Consider the following 22560-nt stretch of genomic DNA (forward strand, 5'->3'; position numbering starts at 1 on the left):
AGTAGAGGCCCAAGTGTTAACGGCCAGTAATTTCAAGCACATAGCCCAAAGGCATTTCTCAGGCCACTTAATGAGGCCTCTAAAATGGTCTGTGACTTCCTCTTTTTCTTTTTTGCTCTGAGTACTGCACTGTAATGAACAGTGTCATCATCAAGCTCAAAACGAACATCAATCAGGAAGTTGGGATTACCGCCATGGATTACAGCAGAGAACAGCACTGCCTCGCCCTTGAACTAATTCCTCAACCTAAAATGGGTTGCTGTTTCTTGTCTAGAGTTGTCAAGCTTCTTAAAAACTTAACAATCTTTTCAGTCAATGCCAATTTCCTGTGTTGCTTTCTTGGTAAAGATGGTTAAGACCCATATAGCCCCTTTCCAGATAAACATGTCCCTATTCACCAAAACTAAGGCACTTGTGACCACACAGCAACCAGGTACTTATAAACAAAGAGGGCTGTTCTTCTAAGAAAACATACATATAGCAGCAATTAACTTAATGATTCCAAAGTAGAGCAGGTTAAGTTACTACCAGCAGGTCGATTGAATTAAGCTGTTCAGCAGTAACCAGACACACCAGATAGCAAACATATACTGGGTATCTAAATTTCTTTTTAGCAAAGACATCCTGGTGCACTGCTCAGCTGCCTTTTAAAGGCTGAAACACACCTGCTTTACCTTACCTTATGGTTACCTTCAGTTTCATACGCAAATAAGTGTCACAAAAGATGAAAACCTTGGGTACCCTGAATTTTAAATGGTCATTATGAAACAACTTCGTACAATGAAAGTGGAAAGGGGCATTGCCTTGAAGGATCTTGGGTTCCTAATTAAGAAGACTCCAAGGATCAAACTTTCACTAAACCAAAGTTATATATGGGAGAATGAGATATGCAACACAACATAAAAAGTATATAAACCAATGATGTTACGCACTTCTTGAACTACAGATCAAGTCAAAAGACAGTTTTTTAACATTAATACAATCTTTGCTTTTAAAAAAGATTTTTATAGACTGATACAAAAAAAATCCCATTTTTAGAAATTTAAAGGTACTTTTTAAAAAAAAAAAAGAATCATGTTTAATTGAATTAAATATATTTAAAGGCTGGATTGATGAAGGTGAAAAACCCCTCCTACCTAAAACTACAGTAACCATGGGAACATCCTTAAATTTACTGTTCTTTTCCTCATTTTACTAGGCAGTAAATACTTCAATGTCCCCTTTTCTACTGGGAAAAGTATTCTAATAATTACCAATCCTCACTTTTCAGTATGTGACTCATCCACACTAATCTGGCATTAAAAATCTGACATAGTCCTCAAGAGATAATATAGCAGGATCTGTATCCAGTAATGGTAAGTCAGCTATGAAGTACAGATCAATTTACTGATCAACTGCAGATTTGTTCTAGGCAACAGTATTTCATAGAAATACTAGAAAATACCCAATGAACCCACTCTTTCCCAATAAAAACAAAACAAAATTTGGATCAGATGCCACTGCGATGCTCTCAGATAATTTAAAAATTCATGCCTCAAAAATAAATGATGGTTTATCGCATAGATAATACAATAAACTTAAGTGTGAATAATTTGGGGCATCCTCACTGAGTGACCAAACTCTGAAATCTATTATCCTCAGCAGAGAAAAACTGTTTACTAAAATTTATGGTATTCAAAAAAATATGCCAAGGGGATACATGAAAGAGATACAAGGTATCACCTACTTTCTCATAGATAGAAGAGATATATAAGATCAACTAAAGCCTGTGGACACAAGACACAATGTAAAACAAATACTAGTGAAAACACTAAGTAACATGCTAATACAAGGTGACCACGCCTCCTTAAATTTATACCAACAGTCACTTAACTTGTCCAGAGAGATGTGAAGATAATTCACAGGAAAGGATTAAAATACTGATTTCAAAGAAATTTCTAGAGATAATCTAGCCACCCAACAAGCATTTGCCAAGGAAGAAAACCTAAAAAGGGAACAAGCATGCTTTGAGAAAATTTACATTCTAGTAGGAAAAGCACAATAATCAATGAGAACAAGATTTAACCAAGTGCCTCAAAAAGTGGCAAATACTATGTATTCAGGGGGCTACTATAAACTATATAAGCTACCCTGACAATCAGGAAACACTGAATAACAATCACTAAAAACCTGGCAGGATGGTGTATCTTAAATGTTAATTCTCGACCATCTGCACATTATGAGAAGTGGTTGGGAAGGTAATTTCAGCTGTACAAATTCAGAACCTTAACTAATACTAAAGTTAATTCCTTTCTTTCACCTTTTCTGTCTCAAGAAGAAAGGCTCAGTTTGCTGCTGATAGGTCTTTTACACCTCCTTATCACTTACTACAGGGCTTCAGAGCCTTCAGTAGATCCAGCATCTAGCTACATATTAGTAACATGCTTTCATGTGTTCAGTTTTATGGCAAGCTTTTATATATAGCAAGAAATAGGATGGACATTCCTTTAACATTGATTTTAGCTAAAATTTTCTCCTTATGTTGACTTTAATATCCTGGAAAAAACAAACAAAAGGCAATATTGTTCTAGGCAATCTTATGCCTATCCTTTATAACCAAGATCATCAAGCTCTCCTTCTCCAAGAACATAAAACAGGCCCCTGTTTAAGTCCTGGTACAAATTGCCATCATTCAAATGTCTATTTAGTTTCTATTCAACAAAATATAAGAAGCAAAGCATAGTATTTTACTTTGAGAGTACCTGAGGGGAAAAACAAACACTCATCAGCTTCCTAACAAAACTACTTTTGTGCTGCCAGAAAGGGGCCTTCCTGTTCCTAGACTTTAACCTGGTGAGAAGTGCCCTCCTCCATCCCCACCCTGGCCATACTTGTTTACAGCAGTTAGCAGTTGTCCAGGAGACTATGAGCTCCCCGTGGGCATAAACACTGCCCTGTTCAGCTTTTGAACTTCAGTAGTTTCCTGTAGATACTCAATATGTGCTTCTGGGATAAATGATCTATATCTGGAGTTGGTCCTATACTAACCTCTTCCCTTTTTCTTAAAAGATACATTGATTTAAAATTAACCCATCAGTATTTGTCCTTTGATCCAAGTCCTGCACACCTATTTATGGATCTGGGGTACCTACCAAGTGATGAACAACCCTTCATAAATCCTGACTCTGAAGGACATAGGCCTAAGTGCTAGAATGATGAAAATGTCATTAGCTTTGCATCTATTCTTTGCATCCAGAAAGGCATCTTACATATTAGAATACAGAGTTTATAACAAGAACACATAGTTAAATGCAGTACCATTTTTAAAGATTTATTATTTATTTGAGAGACAGAGTTACAGAGAGAAAGAGAGAGAGGGACAGAGGGAGGGAGAGACAGAGAGGTCTTCCATCCACTGGTTCACTCCCCAAATGGCCACAACAGCCAGAGCTGGGCCAATCTGAAGCCAGGAGCCAGGAGCTTCTTTTGGGCCACCCACAAGGGTGCAGGGTCCCAAGGACTTGGGCCATCTTCTGCTATCCCGGGCCATAGCAGAGAGTTGGATTGGAAGGGGTGTAGCTCGGACACAAACTGGCACCCATATGGGATGTCAGAGGCCACACAACAGGGCCATCCCCCGTTTTTCTTTTTATAACTAGACTTTATATTGGAAAAAAAATTATTTTATGATTCCACTGTTGAAACATGGATACATTAATACATAATATGTATACCACTTCTGGAGAAACAATGCTGTAGAAACTTGAGTTTATGGTATATAACCCTATCAAAAGATATATTTTCAGTAATATGCAAAACTTGAAACATCAAAGCAACCCAAGCTCAAACTATCTTGCCCAACATTGACTTTCCTCAGCTATCTACCTTCACAAAGAATTTGAACAATCTGTATTCTTCAATTTTGTAACCTAGAAGAATTTCATTAAGCAAATGCCATAAACTTTTGAAGTAACCTTTATGCTTAAATATATGTTACTTAATTATTTGTTGCTAATAAGAGTAACAAGAATCCTAATCATGAACATGTATCAGGCACTATAGGGGCTGAGTGTTAGGATACAAGTTAAGCTGCCCCTCAGGGCACCCACATCCCATAGCAATGTGCCTGCGATCCAATCCTGACTCTGCTTCAGATCCAGCTTCCTGCTATTATACACACTGGGAGGCAGCAGACAATGGCTCAGGTACTTGCTTGTGTTACCCATGTGGGAGACCTGGACAGAGTTCCTAGCTCCTGTCTTTGGACTAACCCAGCCGCAGTTGTTGTGGGCATCTGGGAAGTGAATCAGCAGGTGGAAGCTCTCTCGCTCTCTCTCTCTCTGCCTTTCAAATAAAAATAAACATAATTTTTACAAAGCACTGCACAGCAGGTTAAGCCATGGCCTGCAGCACCAGCATCCCATATAGACCCAGGTTCGAGTCCCGGCTACTCCACTTCAGATCCAGCTCCCTGCTAATGCCCCTGGGAAAACAGCAGAAGATGGCCCAAGAGCTTGGGTCCCTGGAGAGACCCAGATGAATCTCCTGGCTGCTGGCTTCAGCTTTGCCCAGCCCTGGTCATTGTGGCCATTTGGGGAGTGAACCAGTGGATAGATGATCTGTCTCTCCTCTCTCTTCGTAACTCTGCTTTTCAAATACATAAAATAAATCTTTTTTTGTAAAAAAGCACTGCAATAATATAAAGATAATATAAGGAAATAATTAAATCAAAAGTTTGAAGGTGAGCAAAGTTTACTACCAAGTCTGATCATTTTTTTCTCCACTGTTAGATAACATTTTATTTTATTCTTACTTATTTGAAAGGCAGAGAGACACAGAAACAAAGAGAGATCTCCCATCCACAGGTATGCACAATAGCCTGCAACAGCCAAGGCTGGGCCAGGTTCAAGCTGAAAGCCAGAAACTCAACCCAGGTCTTTCACATGGCGGCAGTGACTCAACTATTTGAATCACCTGGCACCCACAAGATGTTCATTAGCAAGCAGCTGTAACCTGGAGTCGTGTTAGGACTGGAACCCAGGCACTCTGACGTCCCACACAGCATCTCATGCACTACGGCCAACACCTGGCCATTAGCTAGCATAGTAACGCTAAACTTGGTTCCTTCTCAGTTAATCAGTCTTCCCGGGGCATCAGAATAGCGTGGTCTGTAACTCCTCAACACTACTTTGATAATAGACACCTTCTCCAAACTACAAACTAATTCTTGTAGTTTTCAAAGGAATTGAATCTTTTTTTTAAATTATTTATTTTGAAAGGCGGAGTTACAGAAAGGTAGGAAGACACATACACACACACACAGAGAGAGAGAGAGAGAGAGAGAGAGAGAGATTTTCCATCTGCTGGTTCTCTCCTTAGAAGCTGTAACCCCAGTGCTGAGCCAGGCTGAAGCCAGGAACTAGGGGCTTCATCTGGGTTTCCCATGTGGGTGCAGGAGCCCAAACACTTGGGCCATCTTCTACTGCTTTCCTAGGCCCATTAGCAGAGAGCTGGATGGGAAGAGGAGCAGCCAAGACTCAAACTGGTGCCCATATGGGACCGCGTTGATGCAGGCAGCAACTCTGCCTGCTGCACCACAGTGCCGGCCCTCCTAATTCTTTTAGAATAAATGCTACAGTGGTTACATTTCCCCAAACCTTAGAGCCCTTAACTGAGCCCTACATGAATGCTACCATCTAGGTGAAGGAGATGACAGAGAGGAAACAAAGAGACCTCAGGTTCCTCTGAATAAGTCTTTCACCACAGCATGGTCAGATCTGATTTGAAGACAAAAGGGGCAGCAGCATGGCAGGAATTCAGGGCAACACCTCTGGGGGTGCCCAAGTGTGGAGGTAGAACAAGTGTGTTGCCAGAGGGGCAGAGGAAACAAGGCTGAAAGGGAGGGAGGCTTATCCACTCGGTGCAACAGCCATCCTAGCCAGGAAACCTGCAGAGGAGATTTCTACAAGCAGGACAATCAAGTTGGGGGAGGCAGAGCTTGCTTCTGTTTCGCTTTGCACACTCTGTGACTTGCTTGTTTCTGCACGTTCAAATGGTGTTCGATTCCAGGTAAAGGTTCCCATCCCGCCGCCCTCCGGACTTGTTTCCTCACCTGCAGCACCATCTCCTCCTAGTGTGCCAGGAATATTCTACAAGAAAAACGAGTGCAACCTACAAAGGCTATAGTTAATTCCAAAGATTACATTTGGTTTCAGAAAAGGATTTCTCATCGATTTCTGATTTTGAAATTGGGGCTGGTTAACTGAGGGCCTTTCCAAAGGTCTAGCCACCAGGCTGCTTCAAGAGGAACGACAAATAGGAAGAAAACTTAACGCTGAAAACCACGTGTCTCCCGGTAGGAAGTGCATTACCACTCGGTTTCCCTGAAGGGAACTTTCGATGTGACTGTGACACTGTAAACAGTTCCAAATGCCCGATGTGACATCCATGTATTTCCTTGCCTCACTTTGTAACAGAGCGGGGATTCCCTTCTTCTGGGAACACAGAGTAAAGAATCTCTCCTGCAAACGTAAACAAAACCCCACAGGGCCCTTTAACAGTCCAAAGCCCAGAAGGTGGGTTCTGATGTCAACAAAGTAGACCTGAGAAGGCAGCACTCGGCACTGCCGGGGCCTGCAGGTGGGGCAACGGTGAGTCTGGATTTCAGGGCATTTTGGAAAAAATCCACTCCCACTTGGCCGCCCTGGATGGGTGGGTGATGGGCAGGTTCTGCGGCCGCGCCTGGTTCCCGCCCCGTCCCCGCCCGGAGTCGGGAGCAGGCCTCGGGCGGTAGCTCCTCAAACTCCGACCGCATCCCACCCCGCGCCCGGCCCCAGTCTCCGAACCGGGCACCGGTCCCCACACCGAAATCTGCAACTCCCAGGCACCGCGCGTCTATCGAAGATCCCCCGTCAGCCGCATTGTCCTCCAGAGCCACCCAGAGCTTCACCCGAGACTCCAGGTTGGGGGGGGGGGGGGTCCCTGACCTCCCGCCATTTCTGCTTGTCGCCGCAGCTCACAGCAAGAGCAGAGAACCTCAAGGTGACACCTCCTTTTTGGCCGGCAGATCTGGGTTCTGGGCCCGAGTTCCCGGGCACCAGAAGCCCAGCGGCCAGGAAGCCGCGGCTCCCGGGCCCGGCTTCGCGGTCAGAGCCGCGCCGCCTTACCTGGCAGCGGCACACGATGTCGGCGTCCTGCGCCAGCAGATCCACCACCTTCCCTTTGCCTTCGTCACCCCACTGCGCGCCGAGCACCACCGTCACCCGATTGCCTCCCGGCTGCGCCCTGGGCCGGCCGCAGTCGCCGTTGGGCAGGGAGGATGCTGCCGGGTTGGTCTCGGCGAACGCCATGGCTCCGCTGAGGCGGCGAGGACAGCCCGAAGGGGACGCGGCCAACGAGGAGTGCGCGAACTAAACCGCTCTGCGGCCGCCAGCCACATGCGGAGGAAGAAGGAGCCAGAGGCCGGCCCCGCCCCCGCCCCCGCCCCGCCGGGCCGCCACCCTCCAGCCAGGCCCCGCCCCGCTCTCCGCCGCGGCCCGCTCACGGGGCGACCACGACTGCCCCGCGCAGGCCAACCTCGGCAGCACCACCCGCACAACAAGCCCGCCACCCCGGGGCCGAGGCCGCGCCCCTTCCGCGGCCAGGCGCGCCACTCCAGCGCGGACCCCGCGAGCGGAAGGGGCAGGGGCGGGGCTTCAGTCGCGCTTCACCTCCAACGCCCCGCCCACTCCCCCGTCCTCCCGCTTTCAAACTTCAGAGGCGCGGAGGTGCGTCGGACTACAGCTCCCGGCATGCAGCGCTCTGGGCTGCGGCGCCGTAGTCCCGTGCCCCGGTGTCCCGGTGTCTGCCATCTGCCGGTTTCCGTCTCTGGAAACGTTCGTTTTTGTTTTAAAAGATTGATTTCTATTAAGGGCTGAGATACTGTACATAGAATGAAAAAGGTGCGATTTTAAAATGCAAACAAGAAATGAGAACGTGTACCTTCAGGGATGGAAAGTAAAATTCCACAGTAAGAGCAGAGATGGAGGCACAGGTCAAAAAGGGCAAACTCAAAAGTAAGGCACAGGATATTAGCTCAGGAAATCTAGAGATCAAGTAGAGCCCTTACCCTTCTTATGCTACACGTTAGTGATAAAGGCTCAGGCTCCGAGAGGAAGGAATTATCTGTTAATTATGTACAGATGAGAGTACACCAGTAAGGTCATAGAAAAATGGAGGTAAAGCGCTAGTTTATGATGGCGCAAAAAATTTTGAAATCCTTGCATAGTTTTTTCATAACACATTTTCCACGAGCTTCTTCAAGTGCTCCTGTACTATGATGAAATTCTGAATTCCTCACAACCTTGCAGATACGGTAGGTGATACTATCTTATCCTTATTTTGCAGGATGAAAGCGAGGTCGCTAGGTAGGCATTTGGAGCAGCAGTAAAGATGCTGTTTGCGATGCCCACATTCCATATCTGAGTGCCTGGCTTAGCTTCCCAGCCCGCCTCACTGCTAACGTGGTTCCTGGAAGGCAGCAAGTGATGGTGCAGGTGCTTGTGCTAGCGCCCATGTGACAGACCTGCGTTGAGTGCCAGGGTGCTGGTTTCAGCCTGCTGCAGCCCCAGATATTGTAGGTATTTGAGGAATAAACCACTAGAGGAAATTCTCTCTCTCTCTCTCTCTCTCTCTCTCCTCCCCCTGCCTCCCTCCCTTTCAACTTTCCAAATAAATAATTTTTGTTTTGTTTTGTTTTCAAGTCAATGTGTTTTTAATTAAAAAATGGAGCTGTTGCACAGCTGGTTAAGCAACTTCTTGGGACACCTATATCCCACATTAGAGTGCCAGTTGGAGTCCCAGCTGTTGTTCTTCCAATCCAGCTTCCTACTAATGTATCCTGAGAGGTAGCAGATGATGCTTCCAGAGCTTGATCCCCTGCCCACCCACGTGGGAGACCCAGAGAGAGTTCCTGCCTCCTACGTTTGGCCTGGCCCAGCTCTCACTGTTATGATCATTTGGGAAGTATATGGGTAGATGAAAGATACTTCTTTCTCTCTCTCTCTCTTTCTGTCTCTCTCTCTCTCTCTCATTCTGCCTTTGAAGTACATAAAAATAAACATTACAAAACATTTTAATAAAAGCTAGGTAACTTGATGCAGTGGGCTGTGAATTGGTACCTAGACAGAGCCCAGAGCCCAGTCCCTTACTGAATAGCCTACTCATTACTTCTAAGTGCCTTTCAGTGCTAGATTATAGAGTATGTCTACTGTTGACCCTTTCAGTTGCACAGAAATTAACTACACATCTCATTAAGATAAAAATTGCTTGGGAAAAGGTGGGAATAGAATCGTGTCATATGTAGTGTCTCCCAAATCATATACGACACCACATTCTCTAATGATCTTTCAAGGCGTTTCAGTATTTTTTTTTAAGATTTATTTATTTTACTTGAAAGAGTTACACAGAAGAGAAGGAGAGGCAGAGAGAGAGAGAGAGAGAGAGAGAGAGAGGTGTCCACTGGTTCACTCCCCAATTGGTCACAACGATCAGAGCTGTTCCAGTCTGAAGCCAGGAGCCAGGAGCTTCCTCTGGGTCTCCCACGCGGGTGCAGGGGCCCAAGGACTTGGGCCACCTTCTACTGCTTTCCCAGGTCACAGCAGATTGTAGCAAGTGCCCAGTGTTGAGCATGCAGTAGGTGCTCAATAAGCAACGCATTACTCTTCAGCTCTGCTCCCTTTAGAAGTCTGTGGCAGCACGCTTTGCTCCCTGGCACGCTCTGCAGGAACGCCTTTGCTATGGCAGTGGTGCTGGAGTCTCGGGAAGAACTGGGCGAAAACCTACACTCAGAAGACGCCAGAGTCACGCCTTTCCGCAAACCTGGTTTACACTTGCGCGCTCCCGCCAGCCGTCCGGCCTCCGCACACTTCCTCGCGCGGCTGGACACGTGCCCCTGCCCTGGCGCGCCTGTGCAGCCCGCAGCCCCGCCACCGCGCGGAGCCCAACGGGCACTGGTGAGGCCGTTGGGCCGAGGTGAAGCCGGTGCCATGGCGACCCCGGGAGTGGCGGTGCTGCTGTCGTGGCTGAGCTGCTGTGGCTGGGCCTTGTGGAGGTAGAGAGACGCCCCGTTCCCGCACCCCGTGAGTCCACGGCCCGCTCGCCCTGGCAGTCCTCGTGCCAGAGGGTGTTGCGGGGCCTTGGTGTTGCGGGGCCTTGGTGTTGCTGGCCCCTGGCCCGCCAAGAGCCCTTAGGGATTCTGCTTTCCCGCTGCGGGACCCCTGGGCCCTAGAGGAGAACAGTGAATGGGAACCAGGAAGGCTCTGGCAGTGGGCAGGGAGGAGGCACTATCCCAAGGCAGCTAGGGGGAACCAGCAGCCTAGGCCGAGTAGTTGCTTTCTAAAACATAACCACCATGCAAATGGAAGGTGCGTTGACTCTGGGGGTAACGTGCTCCAAGTTCTGGAAGATTCACCAGGCAAATTTGACTGTTGTTCAGTATGTAGTGCTGGCAGCGTTGCAAAGGGTATGGAATTGTTTTAGATGGCCGGCTTTTGGCTCAGTGGTTAAGACTGACTGCACTTGGACTGGCGCATCCCATACAGGAGCGCCTGGGGTTCAAGTCCTAGCTCTACTTCCCATCCCAGCCTCCTGCTAATACAGAATCTGGGAGGCAGCAGGTAATGGCTCAAGTAGTTAGATCCCGCCATCCACGCGACAGACCTGAATTCTGCGCTGCTGGCTTGGAAATGACCCAGCCCTGGCCCTTGTGGGTATTTGGGGAGTGAACCAAGGATGACAGGTCTTTCTGTCTGTCCCTTTGCCTCTTAAATAAATAAATATATATTGCAATTTTAGAAATATTTTTCACTATATGTTAAAACACAGATGATTAACCAGAAAAATCACATCCTATGAATATTCTGTTTTCACCATACTGATAATCATTGCCTGTAACATAAAAGGTTAAGAATACTAATAAATCAAACCATGGTAGTGGTTTCAGAGGGAAGAGACATCTCATTAGAAAGAAGAGATCAAATAAAAAGTAATAGTAGGAACCAGCATTGTGGTACAGTGGGTTTCACTGCCATTTGCTGCACCGGCATGTAATATCAAGAGTACTGGTGGGAGGCATGGCTACACCACTCCCAAACCAACTTCCTGCTAATGTGCCTAAGGAATCAGCACATGATGGCCCAAATGCTCAGCCACCTGCCACCGATGTGGGAGACTAGGATGGGTTCCTGGCTTCAGCTTGGCTGTTGAGGCCATTTGGGGAGTGAGTCAGCTAATGGAAGGTTTGTCTCTCTGTCTGTTTGTCTCTCTCACACACACAGGCCCCCCACTCCTTCTTACTTTCTTTCTGTGCCTCTTCCTCTCTCTGTCTCTCTGCCTTTCAAATAAATAAATGAGTCAATGAAGTAATGAGTAAGAGAAAAAATGTTGCATTTTGACAGAATTTTGTTAAGTTCATTTTGTTTTCTGGATAATGAAGATAATTTTTAAAAAAGATTTGTTCATTTGAAAGGAAGAGTTCCAGAGGCAGAGGAGTGGGTAGACAGAAAGAGTGAGCAGTCTTCCATCTGCTGGTTCACTCCCCAAATGGCCAAAAGGCCAAAACCAGGATCCTGGAATTCCACCTGGGTCTTCTATGTGGGTGGCAGGAGCCCAAGCACCTGGGCCATCTGTTGCTGCCTTCCCAGGTTCCCAGGTGCATAACGGGGGAGCTGGATTGGATGTGGAACAGCCAGGAGTTGAACTGGTGCTCAAGTGGCTTAACCTGTGTGGCCACAGCACTGACCCCAGCAACGAAGATAATGAAACCATAGGGTTGTTGTGAGGCTTGGCTGCAATGATAGGAGTATGGTTAGAGTTCTTAGCACAAGCAAGCAATGGATCGATAAATAGTGACACCTGATGTTCCTAAGGACAGCCCCTGAACCCGTTTATAAGCTTTTGTTATGTTGAACACCCCAAGTCACCAAACGTTTCTACAAGAGACCAGACAGTAAATATTTTAGGCTTTTCAGACAATGCCATTTATGTTACAGCTACTCAAATCTGTCCTAGGAGGAGACAGCACACACCAACAATGGTGGACAAATGGGTGTGGCTGTGTGCCAATAAAAATACGACAACCTGTGGAATTTGACTCACAGGGCATAGTTTCTCAATCCATGATCTATGATTGAAGGAAGTAATAACTGTGGTGGAATGAGAAGGCCATGCCAAGATGGCCGCTGGCAAGCGAGCATCAGTTACTCAGGAATGCCTTTGAAACCCACCTGGCAACGGAGCCTGCCTGGCAACAGGCTGTGATTGGATGGCTTTGGATACTGCTTGGCAACAGGCTGTGATTGGATGGCTTTGGTTACTGCCTGGCACAGGCTGTGATTGGTTAGGGCATAGACCGCCCCTTGACTGGATTGGCTGCCTTGGCTATTTAAGCTGCTGTACCAACTGAAATAAACGAGTCTGCGGGCTGCTCACCTCTGACCCCGCTTTCACCGGACTCCTGGGGTCTGTGTAGTGACTCCGTGCCTCTTGCCCCCACCATGCTCCTTCTCAATCCCTGAACTATGAAGGAAGTAGTAACTTTCAATTAGAGGTTAGAGAAAACAAAGATTTTATTTTTCCTTTTGGAAATGAGAGATCCCCAATTTTACTTCTTAAAATTTTGTTTGAAAGGAGGGAGAGAGTGAGTGAGAGCAGGAGCTTCCTTCTGCTGATTCACTCTCCAAATGCCTGCAACAATCAGGGCTGGGCCAGGCTACAGTCAGGAAGTAGGTACTCCATCCAGGTCTCCCACTTGGGTGACATGAACCCAGCTATATTTGAGCCATCCTCTGCTGCATCTTATAGCTCACATTAGCAGGATGCTGGATCAGAGGCAATGTTGCCAAACTTGCACCAGGCGTTGGATGTGGAATCCAGGCATCCCAAGCAGTCTTAACTGCTTCACCAAATGACCACCCCAGTGCAAAATTTTAGATCTCCCCCTTAATACTTTTTAATATTTTTTCTCTCCTGAATCATCAGCCATCATAGTCTCCCTTTTTGTCCACCCGCTGAGATGTATAAAGGCTTCTGGTATCCCTGGGATTCGGTTGAGGTGTGAAGGCAGCCAGAGCTTGCCTATACACCAACTTGAAACCAATTCAATGAAAGTACACACCGTAAGAATGAAGAAATAATTTCCTATGTTTCTTCTTGTGCTTTTAATGTGGATACTGGAAAGTTTTTAGTTAGAAAGGTGGGTTGTATTATATTGCTCTTGGACAGTGCTGCTTTAGGTGGGATTATGCAGACAGAAATTAGAACCCCATATAATAGCAAAAAACAATAATGGACAAGGACTAACAGAAATTTTCTTTCTCCTTCAGTGTTCTAGACAAGAAACACTGGTTTAAAATTATTTTTAAAGGATTTTTATTTTTTTTTTAAGATTTATTTATTTATTTGAAAGGTGAAGTTGCAGAGAGAGAGAAGTCTTCCATCCACTGGTTCACTCTCCAAATGGTCACAATGGCCAAAGCTGGGCTGATCCAACCAGGAGCCAGGATCTTCTTCCAGGTCTCTCACTTGGGTTCAGGGGCACAGCACTTGGGCCATCTTCCGCTGCTTTCCCAGGGCATAGCAGAGAGCTGGATCAGAAGTGGAGCAGCTGGGACTAGAACTGGTGCTGATATGGATGCCTACACAGCAAATAGTGGCTTTACCCACTATGCCACAGTCCCAGCCCCTAAAAAATATTTTTATTAAATTTAATTCAATTTATAAATGGATTTAGAGCCAATATTCTTCAACAGTTTTTATCCTAACAAAAATGAAGTGAGGAAGGCAGAGGGAGGGTTGGAGGGAGGTAGAAGAAAGAGTATTCGCTGCCCATTTCATTTGAGTGTCTTCAGATATTGCACAAAACCTAACATATCTAGAGTGGTAGGTAGATGTTACTGATGGTCTCAAGTTTATCCCTGTGTTCACTTTCCAGGAAGGGGTTTATGCAGAAAGATAAAGTTCTTGGCAATCCAAATATGCCCTGATCATGTATAGACTCATATTTGGAGGAGAAATTAGTCTTAATATTCTTATTTGGCCTTTTCCTCTACAGGTATTCCAGTAACAGCCCGAACTATCTCATTTTTAGTACCAGAAGTACTGTAAGTGTTGACTTCTTTAAAAAAATTTTTAAGATTTATTTGAAAGGCAGAGTTACAGACAGAAACAGGGGTCCTCCATCTGCTGGTTTCTTCACCAAATGGCTGCAACTACCAGAGCTGGGCTGCTCTGAGTCCAGGAGCTTTTTCCAGGTCTTCCACGAGGGTGTGGGGGCCCAAGCACTTGGGCCACTTTCCATTGCTTTCCCAGGACATTAGCAGGGATCTGGATCAGAGGTGGAGCTACTGGGACTTGAACTGGTGCCCATATGGGATGCCAGTGCCATAGGCAGAGGCTTTGAATGCTGTGCTAGATGCCTGCCCCTTTCTCTTATTTAAGTCAGTCTCATTGCTACATAGGCTATTGTGATTTTCAGTTCTCTGGTGACTAGACATTTTGAGCACTCTTCACATAGTTACACAGGATTCTTCTGTGAATTGCCTGTTTGTAGCTTTTGCCCCTTTTCTATTTAAGTTTCTACCTATTTCTGTTGATGTAGAGAGTGCTGTCTATATTCTACTCCATATGTTAATCAGGTATTGATTTCAAACACTTAACCTTAAACATTATCCATGGATACTAAATAAATTTGGGGGGAAAAAGCTGAATTTTGATGAACCAGTTTCCTCCCCACTTTCACCTTACTTTTGGTGGATCTTATTTAAGAAAAAAATCTTTGCTTACCCGGACTTGCAAATATTTTTCTAATACATTTCCTTATTCATTAGTAGCCTCTCTTTCTTGTGTCTTTATTTTCACTTTCCTACTCATTTAGTTTTCTTCTCTCTGTGTTTCTGTTCCCTATAGATCCTTGAAGTAGAAGGCATCTTTGGCTGATTGGTTTATCTTTAGTTTTTGTTTTTTTAAAGATTTAATTTTTTGAAAGGCAAAATAACAGAGATCTTCCATCTGCTGATTCACTCCCCAAATGGCCACAACAGCCATATCTGGGCCAGGCAGAAGCCAGAAGCCAGGAACTCCAGCCAGGTCTCCCACATGGCTGGAAGGGCTCAAATAATTGGTCTATCTTCTACTGCCTTCTCAGGCAGCATTAGCAGGAAGTTGGATCAGAAGCAGAACAACCGAACTCATACTGGCACTCCAGTATGGAATGCCAATGTCACAAGCCTTGCTTAACCTACTGTACCGCAACATCGGCCCCTCTGTGTTTTTTTTTTGTTTTGTTTTGTTTGTTTGTTTGTTTTTGAAAGGTACAGAGAGAAAAATGAGAGAGATCTTCCATCTGCTGGCTCACTCACCAAATACCTGAAAGACTGGGCCAGGCAAAACCCAGGAGTGTGGAACTCAATCCAGGTCTCCCACATAGGTGGCAGAGACCCAAATACTTGAACCATCATTTCCTGCCTCCCAGGGTGCACATTAGCAGGCAGCTGGAATTGGAAGTGAAACCAGGACTTCAATCTAAGCATTCTGATCTGGGACATAGTGTCTTTTTTTTTATGTTGTTACTTTATTTTTTTTCTTTTTTTAAACTTTTATTTAATGAATATAAATTTCCAAAGTACAGCTTATGGATTACAAAGGCTCCCCCCCCCCATAACTTCCTCCCACCCACAACCTTCCCCTTTCCCACTCCCTCTCCCCTTCCATTCACATCAAGATTCATTTTCAATTCTCTTTATATACAGAAGATCATAGTGTCTTAGCTGCTGTGCCAAACACCTACCCCTGACTGATTGGTTTTAGAGTTTTTAGGTCCCGGATCCTCCTGTCCTTTCAGATAAAACTGATCCTCTTGTACTTAGCTAAAAGTTGGAAAGTGCATAGTCCCCTGCAGTTAGGGTAGGTCCTTCAGTTTGGCCTGCCATAGCTTTCCTGAATACCTGTGACTAACTGAGAGACCTTTTTTTAGGTTGAACATATTGCTTTCTTTTGCTTCCTTATGCTAATCTCACATGAGTCCAGTAATTTTTGATGATTTATCCCAACTCATTTAAATTTTGTAATTTTGAGGGTTAGCTTCTCACTGAGTTTTTTTATTATGTTGTCTAGAGCATTTTGGTACTATCCTTTTTTTTTTAGCAAATTCCTATCTTTTCTATCTTTTCTCTTTTTTTATAACTTTTCTTTCACTTTGGTGAATTTTCTTAATTCTTGTCATCTTTCATTGAAACTGAGTTCATTTACTTTCAAATATCTTATTTCTTTTGTGTATATTTAATGCTATAAGTTTCCTTTGATAGATATCTAACATATCACAAGTTTTGATATCAACTGCTTTTATTATTTATAAATATCTTGTGATTTATATTATAATTTCTTCTTCCCTAAATTATTGAGAAATGTGGATTTGCTTGTTTATTTGTTACTTTTTTTTTTTAACAGGCAGAGTGGACAGTGAGAGAGAGAGACAGAGAGAAAGGTCTTCCTTTGCCGTTGGTTCACCCTCCAATGGCCGCCGCAGCACATCGCGCTGATCCAAAGCCAGGAGCCAGGTGCTTTTCCTGGTCTCCCATGCGGGTGCAGGGCCCAAGCACTTGGGCCATCCTCCACTGCACTCCCGGACCATAGAAGAGAGCTGGCCTGGAAGAGGGACAACCGGGACAGAATCCGGTGCCCCGACTGGGACTAGAACCCGGTGTGCCGGCACCACAAGGTGGAGGATTAGCCTATTGAGCCACAGCACCGGCCTTGTTACTTTTTTAAGATTATAGATAGCCAAGCATTTTCTTCTACTTAACTTTATGAGAAATTTTAATTTTGTTTTGCTGATTTCAAAGATCATGGTATATGTGATAATAATTCTTTGAGATTGATTAATATATTTTTGTATATGTAGTCAATTTTGTTAAACGGAAAGAAAGTATATGTTTTATATTGATTAATTTTAATAATGCATGTATTTTAAAATATTTATCATCAACTTTTTTAATTGTATTTTCAAGTCTCTGACTACCTTTACTTTGGGTTTGTCTACAGCTTGAGGAAAATGTGATGAAATCTACCACTACATTTAAGGCTTTAAAAATTTCTCATACTTACTCTGTTATATTTTTCTTTATATGTTTTAAACTTTCACCTTCTGATTAATTGTTCTCATTTTTCTTCTTATACACTGTCATTACTCTTATAATAGCAAACCTATGAAACAACTGGTATTATAATCATTTACAATTTTAAAACTGAAGTGACATTTATATATGTATTTGTACATACAAATATATACATATGTGTGTATATATATATATATATGATTTTCATGTAATAAATATAAGAAGGTAAAATCGGGTTACAACTCTGGCTTGAAGAAAGGGACCAGTACTGAAGCTAAGACTGACAGTGTAAGAAAGTTGGTCAGTATGCTTCAAGAAGAGAATGAATTTATAAATTAAAAAATGGGAAGACTTATTTATTTATTTGGAAGGTAGAGTTACAGAGAGGGAGAGGGAGAGACAGATCTCCCATCCACTGGTTCACTCCCCAGTTGGCTGCAATGGCTGGAACTGGGCCAGGCCGCAGCCAGGAACCAGGACATTCCTCTTGGTCTCCCACGTGGATGCAGGGGCCCAAGCTCTTGGGCCATCTTCTGCCACTTTCCCAGGAGCATTAGCAGGGAGCTGGATAGAAACTGGAGCAGCCAGAACTCGAACAGGTGCCTGTATGGGACGCTGACACTGCAGGTGGAGGCTTTATCTGCTGTACCACAACACCAGCACTGTCGTTCATTTTTTAATCCCAGAACCTTCCAAGGTACCAGCCTCCTTCTATATGCTTAATAGATTACTTCAGAAATAAAATTAAATTAAAAACTTGAGTGTTTGGGAGAGACTATTGAGTATTCCATGAAGGTTAGTAGCCTTTTCCTTTATCATATTAGTTTATATAATTTCACAGGAATTGAATTTGTCATTCTTTCTGTAAAAAATAAGGACCCAGAAAATTTAATTATACAACTGAACACTGAGGTGAAAATGTTGAAGCATTTTTTTTTTGTTCAAACTCATTTCCTTTCTCTTTTAGATTAATTTAGAGTATGAAGGAACAGCATTTTCTGAGTGGAGTGTGCCAGAAAGTTGCTCTATCCAAGATAAAAGGTGATATGATATTTTTGCTATACATATTCAGTATATGTTTATTTACACATAAAAATGCATTCATATAGTATAGACAGATATAAGATAATTAGTGTAAATTTCCTTCCATTAAATAGATATGATAAGAAAAAATACTTTGAAACACTATATGAGTATGATATTGCTATATTTTAAAATTTCTCGGGGCCGGTGCCGTAGCACACTAGGTTAATCTTCCGCCTGCGGCGCCAGCATCCCATATGGGCACCGGGTTCTAGTCCCAGTTGTTCCTCTTCCAGTCCAGCTCTCTGCTGTGGCCCAGGAAAGCAGTGGAGGATGGCCCAAGTGCTTGGGCCTCTACACCACATGGGAAACCAGGAAGCGGCACCTGGCTTCTGGCTTCAGATGGGCGTAGCCCCGGCTGTTGCGTCCATTTGAAGGGTGAACCATAAGATGGAAGGCCTTTCTGTCTGTCTCTCACTGTCTGTAACTCTACCTGTTAAATAAATAAATAAAAAATCTTTTTAAAAATTTCTCTAATCAGCATATAGTTGGAGATTCTAGGCTTAAAATAGTGTGTGGAGGGTTTGTTAATCTCATGTGCATCTATCGTTATTTTTTCTTTCCTATTCTTTTAACTACTAGGTCTCCCAGGACAGAATTGCGTTGTTCTTCTCCTGGTTTTCAAGCTATAAAACCAATTGTTACAGGCCCAGTAAGTTGATTTTAATGATAACTTATTACATCTTAAATAATTGTTCCTGTTATTTTATTTTGCATTTATTTTGAAATTTTCAACCAAATTTAACCTGCTTTAAATAGTATTTATTGTAAGTATGAATAAGAACTATTTTATTTGTATATTTATGGATTTGTTTACTTTTTTTTATTTGAAAGGCAAAGAGACAGACAGATCTTCCATCTGCTGGTTCACTCCCCAGATGCCTACACAGCTGGGGCTGAGTAAGACTGAGCCAAGAGCCTGGATGTAGATGCAGATCATCCAAATGAGTGACAGTGACCCAAGTACTTGAAACATCATCTGCTGCCTCCCAGAGCCTGCATTAGCAGGCAGCTGGAATCAGAAGCATAGCCACTGTGCACAGTTAGACGGGTTGATAGGCAGTCAGGTCTGCTCCCTGTCAGAATGAAAAAGGGACAAAATTGCTCCAAGAGTGGGAAAATACTTGCTTCTTCCCAGAGGCTGCCTAAGGCGACTCTTAGTTTTATTATGAAAGCAGGCTAGACATAGTTATTAATCCCTGCCTTCTGATACATTGTTTTTCTGGCCTCCTGATAAGTTGTTATTCTGCCCTTCTGATTGGTTAAATCTGTACTCACTTCTCAGAAAGAGGCCAGAGGGAGCCACTTTGTGTATAAAAGAACCAGCACTTGCAAGCTTCTCTGGCAACTCCTCCCGTGGAGACCCCTCCTGACTGCTGCAACAGGAGATTTCTTGCTTTCAGTAAACTGCTTTGCTTACTTTGCCTGTCTGCATGGAAATTCTTCTATGTGAGACAAGAGCCTGCATCGTCCTACAACACCTGGACTTGAGCGTGGGCACTCTGATACAGGATGCAGGTGTCTCAAATGGTATCTTAAACACTGTACCGAATGCCTTCCCCATAAAAAGAGCTATTTTAAAGTTAGTATCGGTATATTGTTAATTTTTAGGTATATCATGCTAGAGCTGGCATTGTGGTGCAGGAGGTTAAGCTACCACCTGTGACACTGGCATCCCATATGAGCATAGCTGTGGGTCACAGCTGTTCCACTTTCCATCCAGCTCCCTGCTAACGTGCCTAGGAAAGCAGTTGCTTGGACCCCTGCCGCCCACTTGGGAGACCCTAATGGAGTTCCAGGCTCCTGATTGCAGACTTATCCAGCCCCAACTATTGGGGCCATTTGGGGAGTGAACCAGCAGATGGAAGATCTCTCTCCCTTTCTGTGTCCCTCCCTCCCCACCCCTGTGTAACCTTTCAACGAAATAAATAAATCTCTTTTAAAAACTATATCTCATGTCAAATTATAAACTGTGATTTTGTTTTACCATTAGTGTTATTAAAAAGGATGTGAAAGTCCTTAGCCACCACATTAATGATAATAGTACCCTCAGATGAATGGGTTCTTATATCATACATACCTGTGGCAATATTCGGGATTAAAAGCAGTGTCTAGCAGACTTGTTTTTACTTCACTGCATTTTCTTCAGTTCAAGAAAATCTTGGGCCGGCACCACGGCTCACTTGGCCAATCCTCCGCCTGCAGCGCCGGCACCCCGGGTTCTAGTCCCAGTTGGGGCGCCGGATTCTGTCCCAGTTGCTCCTCTTCCAGTCCAGCTCTCTACTGTGGCCCTGGAAGGCAGTGGAGGATGGCCCAAGTGCTTGGGCCCCTGCACCCACATAGGAGACCAGGAGGAAGCACCTGGCTCCTGGCTTCAGATCAGCATGGCGGCCATTTGGGGAGTGAACCAAAAGAAAAGGAAGACCTTTCTCTCTGTCTCTCTGTCTCTCTCTCTCTCACTATCTAACTCTGCCTGTCAAAAAAAAAAAAAAAAAAAAAAAGAAAAGAAAAGAAAAGAAAAAGAAAATCTTACAAAAAAAGAAGTGAATGCAACATGTAAAATATTGACTCTTCTTTAGGTTACCAAAAACAGAAAAACAAAGTAAAGCATTTTTAGGTCATTGACACTTTAGTAGTTGGTAATAAAGTCTTGGCTGCATACCTCACAACTGATGCCACCTCCATACAGATGTGTTCAAAGCTATTGCTGTATAGGCTGCACATGATGAATCCAGCATTTACTCTGAGACTTATGCCTGATATTAATACGTTTTATTTTTAGGGAACAAGTAGATAGAGTGATATGGGTAAGGCCAGATGAATATGAATTCATTTTTCAATCCTTATAAAGTAAAAGATATTGACAGTTGTCTTTTGTTTTTTATTTGACAGATAGAGATAGACAGTGAGAGAGACAGAGAAAGGTCTTCCTTCTGTTGGTTCACCCCCAAAATGGCCGCTACGGCAAGAGCTATGCCAATCTGAAGCCAGGAGCCAGGTGCTTCCTCCTGATCTCCCATGCAGGTGCAGGGCCCAGTGACCTGGGCTGTCCTCCAATGCCTTCCGGGCCACAGCAGAGAGCTGGACTGGAAGAGGGGCAACCGGGACTAGAACCAGGTGCCCATATGGGATGCCGGCACCACAGGCGGAAAATTAACCACGTGAGCCATGTCTCTGGCTCCTACAGTTGTCTTTTTGAGTCTGTATTTACCAGTTTCAAGAACACAATTCAGGAACCTTCGTTGTGACATAGTAGGTTAAGCCTCCCCCTGTAGCACCAGCATTCCATATGGATGCCGGTTCTAGTCCTGGCTGCTCCACTTCCAGTCTGGCTTCCTGATAATAGCCTGGGAAAGCAATGGAAATGGCCTAAGTCCTTGGTCCTTGGACCCCTGTACCCACATGCGAGACCCAGAGGAAGCTCCTGGTTCCTGGCTTTGGATCAGCCCAGCTCCAGCCATTGTGGCCATTTGGAGAATGAACCAGGGAGGAAGACATTCTCTCTCGCTCTCTCCTCCCCCATCTGTAACTCTGCCTCTATAATAAATAAATAAATCTTAAAACATGCACACACACACACACACACACACAGAGTTCATGAGGAAATAAAGGACTTTTGTTTTTGTTTATGTTGACAGTCTATACTCATGTAAAAATATGTACATATATAAAATGTGGACACGGGCATATTTGCATATGTAGGAATGTATTTGTCATTTATATACCATGTCATCAGATCCAACAACCAGCTGATGAGGTACATCTGACTATGAAATATAATCAAAACCACTTGGTTATCACACACACACACACACACACACACACAGTGTTTCCATGCACTGCCTAATGTACTCTGTGGAGCAGAATCACACCCAATTATTTGATAATATATCAGTGAGGAATAAAAATACAATACAAACTGTAAGGATAACAAGCCATTAAAATTTCTTGTAATTTATTGCACACATTAGTAAATTCTTAGTAGTTCAAAAACTGGACTAATATTGTATGTATATTCTAATGTATATTCTAATGTTCGTTCTTCTTCCTTTAATTTTAGCTAACTTAATTCCTCTGTGACTTTTATGCCTATACTCATGTTTGTATTTTTTTATCATCATTTCTTTTTAATTTTCTTTTAGGAAGAAGAAGAAGAACGCAATTTGTATGTGGGTGATTCTTATACTTGCTTTTTGTGGTATTTTAGAGTTAGGTAAGTAATGCACGATTGAATACAAAGTTAATTAATGCTTCTAAAGAGTATTTAGCTTCAACTTTTAATTAATCCAAATAGATTATCTACATAAAGGTTTCCATACAAGCTTTCATTTCCCAGCCAAGATATTCT

The 22560-nt window shown here is 43.9% G+C and overlaps 2 protein-coding genes across 4 annotated transcripts in view; one reads left to right on the forward strand and one right to left on the reverse strand.

Annotated features, from left to right (window-relative positions):
- ADSS2 (adenylosuccinate synthase 2) overlaps positions 1-7468 on the reverse strand; it is a 43222-nt gene extending 35754 nt beyond the window's left edge. The window contains exon 1 of the mRNA XM_070055619.1: positions 7146-7468. Coding sequence (XP_069911720.1) covers positions 7146-7328 — 183 coding nt within the window. The 5' untranslated portion in view covers positions 7329-7468. The remainder of the gene's footprint in view (positions 1-7145) is intronic.
- A 2310-nt stretch (positions 7469-9778) lies between these two features.
- Positions 9779-22560, forward strand: part of CATSPERE (catsper channel auxiliary subunit epsilon) — a 179284-nt gene continuing 166502 nt past the window's right edge. For 2 of the 3 annotated variants that reach the window (XM_070055617.1, XM_070055616.1), the window contains exon 1: positions 21195-22425. Coding sequence is in view for 1 of the 3 variants with exons in the window: in XM_070055618.1 (XP_069911719.1) it covers positions 10005-10069; positions 14069-14117; positions 18097-18170; positions 18795-18868; positions 22362-22425 (326 nt within the window). In the remaining 2 variants the exon portion in view is untranslated. Of the gene's footprint in view, positions 10070-14068; positions 14118-18096; positions 18171-18794; positions 18869-21194; positions 22426-22560 lie in introns of those variants that run through there. The other variant, XM_070055618.1, reaches the window with a different exon arrangement.

The sequence above is a fragment of the Oryctolagus cuniculus genome, chromosome 13 (assembly GCF_964237555.1).
Source record: "Oryctolagus cuniculus chromosome 13, mOryCun1.1, whole genome shotgun sequence".
Lineage (NCBI taxonomy): Eukaryota > Metazoa > Chordata > Mammalia > Lagomorpha > Leporidae > Oryctolagus > Oryctolagus cuniculus.